Consider the following 7,157-nt stretch of genomic DNA (forward strand, 5'->3'; position numbering starts at 1 on the left):
GCTTGGTTGTCTGTCTCTAAGTGTAGCCCTGTGATAGACTGGTTACCTGTCCAGGTGAACCTGCCTTCACCCTGAGTCAGCTGGGATAGGCTCCGCGCCCCATGACCCTAGTGAGGATGAAGGTGTAGAGATGATGGATGGATTATATAAAATCTGTGCAAACTCTGCAGTGCAAATGCAGTCATCCTGTCCCGGTCTTTGGTGAGCTCAGCCTGCTTTAGCCTGTGAGGCTGACAGAACCTTCAGGTTCTGCCCTGAACATGCAGTCATGTGAGTGCAACATCCAAACACCTCGAAAAGAACCAAAATCTTAAAAATCAACTTTACACAGTTCGGAGCACGCTGGATCTCCTTGGGCCTGTGAGGCGGGTCATCTCTGAACACGTTAATACATTCTGCAGTGAACATGCATTCATGCCAGCAAACTTCAAATACAAGCCTTACCTAAAGTGTTCTGGTCGTAGAGTTTAGGCATCCATGGGAAAATAAAGTCGAGCACTCGTCTTTCAGATGTTCAATGTTCAGATGAATACAGTATGAACACAACAAGGAGACCAACTTACATGGTCCTTGCTGTACTAAATCCAGGTTACATAGCTTGAAGGTACAGTTATGAGCCGTGTGTGTTCTACAGCCCCTGATATGAGCAACATGAAGCTGGACCTTTAAAGAGGAGGAGGAGGAGGTCTGTGGATCTTAGGAGGCCGGTGTAGCAGTGATGTGGAGTGCATGGAGCAGCAGAAGTTATAAAGCAGCTCAGTGGGTGGAATGGGCAGAACCGGGCCTGGTGACTCCTGTCTGAACGAACGCATAAGCTTCAGATTATAGATGTTTTTAAACTCAAGCTTTGAGAACTTGCACTAGAAAGAAGGAAGCACGGCTGTTGTTCACACAATGTGCTTCATCTCATTCCAGTAGCTGGAAATTATTCGTTTCTTCATTTAATTAACATCCCAAACTCTTGTTATGGTTTATGGAAGCTGCCTCTCCTCAAAAATAAACCGGATCAGTATCACGCTGTGACGAGACATGATCAGGTTTTAACAACATACTCACTCATCCCATTATAAAATGATACGTTTTTATCTCGTTACAACGACATAGGTGTTCTAACGAGATAACATTTATGTCGTTATAACGTGAAACCAGATCACGTTTGAGAAGACGGCGGCGGATAAAAGGAGGCATATGGCTCATTCACACCATGTGATGAACTTCTCCTTCATGCTGGGCCGAGCCGTGGTGGTGCAGTCACTGTGGACGATGTGGTGATAAGAAGGGTTTTAAATGTGTGGGACTGAAGGAAGAATGGATCCGACCCATTAAAGGGCACTGGTACTTTCACATGAGTAAGCTGTGAATACTTCCTCCACCACGGATCATTTTGTAATGTGTGTTTTACCGTCATGTCCTGGTCCTCAAACCACCAGTAGCTTCCTGGAGTCCAGTCAGGGCTGTCCAGTGTCTGCTACGAGGAAGAAGCACTGTTCACGTCCACAGTGTGTTGAGCAACGCCGGTGACTACCAGCTTACGTCGGCCCGGTTGCTTTCACCACACTGTTTCCACATTCTGCTGGACACGGTTTCAACACATGAGCACTGAATCTGCATTTTCTTCTGTAACCCAGACGTGATTAACCCGAGGAATGAGGCTCACTGACAGGAAGCAGCTGTTCTGTCAGAAAAGGGAAGTGATCTCCTGAAATGACTGTAAAGCCAGCAAACACCCCGGGAACAGAAGTCTGTGTTAAAACAACAACCAAACTATCTAAGTTAAGGACAGATCTGACCAGGGAGCAGTTTGGTTGGTGTTCAGTAGAGTTTATTAGGAAGCTTTCAGTGTGTCAGCACAGGCACTGCTAGTGTGTAATAGTGCATCTGAATACTTCCACAGACCAACTAGTACACACTAAATCAACAATGCTGGAAAATATAAGGACAGGATTAAAACTGGGATTATGGTCGATGCAGAAAATCACCACATAGAAACAATAAACAGTATTTAAAGTCCCTTGAGAACCTTGAACCAAACGTCACAGGCTGCTGGCATTAAAGCTCGTACCGGGCCGCTGGTCCAGGTGTCGAGGCTACATACAAGGCTTTTTAAGGAATAAAATAATAAGAACTGTGCTGAGTTGTATTCAAAGATATTGGTCTGGGATGGGAACACAAAGGTCTGGGCGGTTGCTTCTGGTCTCTTCACTGCTGCCATGGATTGACAATAACAAAATCTAGAACCACACGAGTCCCGTCCTGGTCCAAGCTGATTACGTTTGATGATGAAAGGACTGAATGTGAGGACTGCATCACTTCATTTAAGCAGGTTTGATAGAGACAGACTCTTCTCATATGGTAAAAACAAGAACAAACAACTTCCTGCATCCCCCAACTGATAAACACACAACCCACTATTCTGCACTGACTTAAATTAACTCATGCTGCTGCTGTCGGGACGCTTCTACAAAACAAAGTCATGTTCAGAACTCGTCCATCCATCCATCATCTGTCCACCTTCACCTGAAGAACAGGTTTTCAACATGTGTGTTCTTTAAGTGATGATCACGAGAATCTGAACAACTTGTAGTCCTCATTAATCCCACACGCCAGGATGTTGATGTGTGTGTGTGTGTGAGAGTGTGTGTGCGTGTATGTGTGTGTGTGTGTGNTTCACCTGAAGAACAGGTTTTCAACATGTGTGTTCTTTAAGTGATGATCACGAGAATCTGAACAACTTGTAGTCCTCATTAATCCCACACGCCAGTGTGTTGATGTGTGTGTGTGTGTGAGAGTGTGTGTGTGTGTGTGTGTGTGTGTGTGTGTGTGTGTGTGTGTGTGAGTGTGTATGTGTGTGTATGGGTGTGTGTGTGTGTGAGTGTGTGTGAGGGTGTATGTGTGTGTGTACACTGTCATGAGGACGTCACTTCATTGTGAGGACCTGTTGGCTCGTCTTTACCACTTCAGGCTGTTTGAGGTTTTATTCTTGGTTGGAGGGTTCAGGCTGGACCCAGGTTCTGCTCAGTGCGGTTCAGAGCTGGCATGAGGTGTTGTGATGGTTACGGTACGGGGTTGGAGAAGGCCTTACATCAATAAGTGTCCTCACAACAGCAGTAAGACATGCATGTGTCTAGTAGTCGTAAGCCGAGGGGGGCGACCTCTGGGATGTGGTTCTGGTGCTTTGGCTGCTCAGGCTGATGTGTCTCTGCAGACAGGGGACCTTCTTGGCCATCAGCCTTTTAAAGTGGCTCTGGAACTTCTTCCCCACAAACGTGTAAAACACAGGACTGATGCAACAGTACAAGTAGGCGATGTTCCGGGTCACGTAGAAGGCGTAGTCCAAGTTCTCTGAGTCAGAACATGATTCTTCCTCTTTGGTGCTGGAGATGTGAATAGCTCGCAGCAGGATGACCACGTTGTAGGGCGTCCAGCAGGTGAAGAAGGTAAAGATGATGACAAATATGAGCTTGATGGTGCGGCACTTCTCCTTCATGCGGGTGGACAGGATGCGCACGGTGATGCTGATGTAACAGTACATCACCAGAAACAGCGGCAGGAGGAAGAAGAGAAGGAACTGCTGGTAGTAGCTGACCAGGCGCCAGCGGTCCATGGTGCTGTCTGGAAACCCAGACTCCTCACACATCAGGCCATCTAGCGGATCCTTCCACACATTACGAAGCACCAGCTCCTTCACGCTCGCTGCAACGCTCACGCACCAAACTGCCACCGAGGCACCAAAGGCATAAGCCCGTTTCCTGCTTTTGGCTGCTGCCACGGCATGAACCACTGCCAGGTATCGGTCAAACGTCATGAGTGTGAGGAAGAGGATGGAGCTGTAGAAACCAATGAAGTAGGCGCTGCTGACCACCTTACACAGAACCATGCCGAAGATCCACTCGGACAGATGGTATGTGGCCCAGAAAGGGAGACTGGAGGCAAACAGGATGTTGGAGAGGACCAGATTGAGGAGGAAGATGTTTGTCACTGTGTTCAGCTTCTCGTACTTGTAGATGATGACGAGCACCAGCCCGTTGCCGACGTAGCTCAGGAGGAAGTTGATGTAGTAGAACACTGGGATGAACTTTGCACCAAACTGGTTGATGACGGTCTTTGCACAGAGCTCGACGTTGCCACTGACCACGTAGCTCGTGTCAGTCGTGTCATAGGTTTCATTTGAAAAATTCAAGAAGAGCAGATATTGGTCCTCATCGTCGCTCATGGTGGAGGTTTGTCCTGTGGGACGACACACATTCAGAGTCCATGTTAGTCTGCTGCCTGTCGGTAAAAACGATGGCTCATCACAACATTACAACTAACCTCACCAAATGAGCTTTTCACAAAACAGACCAACCAGACGGACTATAATCCCCTACAGGCCGGTAACACGTCAGATCACCGGCAACACCACGGCCAGAAAACTGAGGATGTGTCTCATTGTTTAATCATTTCCCAGACATATTAAATTTCTCTTTGTGCTGTTTCTACAAACCCAGACAGAGTTATGTGCTATATACCGCCGCATTCTGTGCTTCTCATCGCTGAAACAAACCGCGTTGTTTTTCAGGGTCGTACATCCACGGCCCTGTAGGAAGTCTGGTAGCTCTGGTCAGCTGACTGTGTACCAGTGTGAACTACTCCTCTGAAGTCTGTGTGCTGTACTATGGTTTTTCTTTTGTTTAGTGTGCACTGCAACATTCCCAACCCCACGAAACTGAAACAGCTGAACTGAGACCTAAACGGCCCTTCGGAGCTTCAGTCCTGATGGTAGGACTGTGTGCTCAGTGAAAATGTTCCTGCTGTGAGATGGAACACTGTGATGAAATAACGGTTGCTGCGGTGACTTGTGCATACTTCATCATATCGTGTTGGCTTTTTGACTGTTTCAAAACGGGGAACCAAGAGTGCTGACTGTGCTGGTAAAAAGCCCGACTCGCTCAATGAGTGTGTGACACTGGTTCCCAGAAGTTGTTCATGAGCAGTGAAACATATTTAGCTTTTATACACATTCCATACATACATGTAGTACGTGCACTGCGTTTGGAGCTGACCAACATGCTTCCCTTCCAGGCTGCTGATGCTAGTGTTCACGTACACCGACTGGCAGCCTGCAGGTCTCATTTCAAAGTGAACCCGGAGCTTGTTCCGATGTTCGCCAGTCTTTGTCAACATTCACTGCTGCAGTTGATTATTTAAATGTTTTCTGAAGTGCTGACGCCTGTTCGCGCTCTGTGCTTGGATTAAAATGTCTTTTCGAATTTCTGCTCACGATGCATTTACAGAATTATCCAAAAGTACTATTTACATAAAGAATGGCTTTTGCATAGAAGACATTTAAAGGAGTTAAAATGAGCAGCTAACAGCCCAGCCACCCAGCTGTCCCCCTCGGCACAGACACCAGTCAGTGGGTGGCGCTGTCCACAGGTCTGGCTGCTGCTCAGCAGCTCACAGCTGCTGCCCAAAGTAAACCAGAGCTGAACTTCATGTGGAATATTCGTGTGAATCAATGGTGAGCCCAGGGATCCATTTGAACTAATGAACTTGCAGAACTTTGGCCTTTTAAAGACGGGCCCAGGCCTCCACTAGTTACAGAAAAGAGGAAGCAGTCCTTCACCGTCCTCTCTGTTTCCATACTGAAAGGAAACTCATGTTAAAAACGTTCTGTTCACTTCTGGTTTTGCCCTCAGAAAGCTGCATTTAGTCACAGTTGACTGATGCTTCGTGAGCCGCTGGTTTGCTCTGAGTTAAGTGTGAAAACAGAAGACCTATACGATTCTTCTCTCCCTCTCTCTTGCTATGTAGCTCTATCTATATATATATGTGTGTGTGTGTGTGTGTGTGTGTGTGTGTTATGCAGCCACGATGACTCATTGGTCTTCCAAGGTATCACTGTGACAGGAGCCTGGTGCTGAGGGGGGGAGCGACTGGCATCTATCATCTGTTATTGGGTGTTTCTGTCTGGTTGTAGACGTTCATCCTTCATCCATAAATACTCTAATAAGCAGTAAACATCAAGGGTTATTCGTGTAGTTTCCTCATTAGCCCTGGTACCGGCCAGGACTCCTTCTTTCCACTTCAAAACAAACAAACCGCAGCGTGTCAGAGATGCTGTGAGATCTTCGTATCGAGACAGTCATCAGGTTACGATGCCGCTCGCCGATGTCAGCTGGAACGTTGCCTTATTATTTACTACTCAGTCTCTTGCATTAAAAGGTAATTTAGCCGCTGCTTCAGAGGTACTTGCAAATGTAATGCAATGTAATCATAAACTATCGTCACATAAAAGATAAAAACTGCATTAGTCCAGGCTTCAGTGAACAGATTAGGCTGTAACAGTAGTTAGAAGGACTGCCACCATGACTGCTCTGGTAGGAAGTATTAGAAAACACAACTGGGATATAGAGCCTTATATATATATATATATATATATATATATATAATTTTTAATTTTTAATTTTTTTAAAGACTCATAAGGTATTTTAGTCTTTTGCATGGAATTAACCTCACTGCTGTTTGTTCTGATGAAAACTCACTGAGACAGACACGTTTCATCTTCACCGTGCATCTTGCAGGTCATTAAAGTCCCAGTTTTAAACTAGAATTATGAAGCAAAAAGCCGTCCATGCACCTTTCACAAAGAAGCATTACCTGTTAAATAGACGAAAATAATTACAGGTGTCAGAGTGCTGAAGGCTGATTAAACTCACCGGGGCAGATCTCGAGGTATGCAATAGAAGGAGCACAAGCGAGGATGCAGGAGAGCAGTGAGTGACTCTACAGGGTTTGTTGTGTCTGAGAATAAAGGCAGCATCATAAGGGGCTGTCCTCCAGTAGACCAGTGGGCTGCAGCCATTCTGTCTGTAGCTCCAACCGTGTGTGTGCTGGTTCTGAACACTGTTGACTTAAAGCGCTGCCACCAAACCTGAAGCTTGATCTGATGGTAAACACTGTAAAGAAGACTCAAGTTAAGGCTCTCCCGCTTCAGATGTGGCTTTGTGGAGATGAAATGCTGTCCTCTGTGTCCATCCATCATCTCTACACCTTCATCCTCACCAGGGTCATGGGGGGACGGAGCCTATCCCAGCTGACTCAGGGTGAAGGCAGGTTCACCTGGACAGGTAACCAGTCTATCACAGGGCTACACTTAGAGACAGACAACCAAGCAC

The 7,157-nt window shown here is 46.5% G+C and overlaps 1 protein-coding gene and 1 long non-coding RNA gene across 2 annotated transcripts; both read right to left on the bottom strand.

Annotated features, from left to right (window-relative positions):
- Nucleotides 1–1,805: 1,805 nt before the first annotated feature.
- Nucleotides 1,806–6,692, bottom strand: LOC103362170 (uncharacterized). The gene is made up of 2 exons (XR_520445.1): nucleotides 5,812–6,692; nucleotides 1,806–2,662 (listed from the first exon to the last, which is right to left on the bottom strand). It is a non-coding gene; the product is annotated as an uncharacterized LOC103362170 (long non-coding RNA).
- Nucleotides 1,806–6,771, bottom strand: ccr12a (chemokine (C-C motif) receptor 12a). Its single transcript, XM_008288458.1, has 3 exons — nucleotides 6,699–6,771; nucleotides 2,672–4,227; nucleotides 1,806–2,517 (listed from the first exon to the last, which is right to left on the bottom strand). The coding sequence occupies exon 2, from the start codon at nucleotides 4,211–4,213 to the stop codon at nucleotides 3,125–3,127; it is 1,089 nt and encodes a 362-aa protein (XP_008286680.1). The 5' UTR covers nucleotides 4,214–4,227; nucleotides 6,699–6,771; the 3' UTR covers nucleotides 1,806–2,517; nucleotides 2,672–3,124.
- Nucleotides 6,772–7,157: the final 386 nt, after the last annotated feature.

This window comes from Stegastes partitus, unplaced genomic scaffold (assembly GCF_000690725.1).
Source record: "Stegastes partitus isolate 25-593 unplaced genomic scaffold, Stegastes_partitus-1.0.2 Scaffold559, whole genome shotgun sequence".
NCBI lineage: Eukaryota > Metazoa > Chordata > Actinopteri > Pomacentridae > Stegastes > Stegastes partitus.

Excerpts from the sequence above, each read along its gene's own strand:
- ccr12a (XM_008288458.1), bottom strand. The coding sequence starts at position 4,213 with ATGAGCGACGATGAGGACCAATATCTGCTCTTCTTGAATTTTTCAAAT.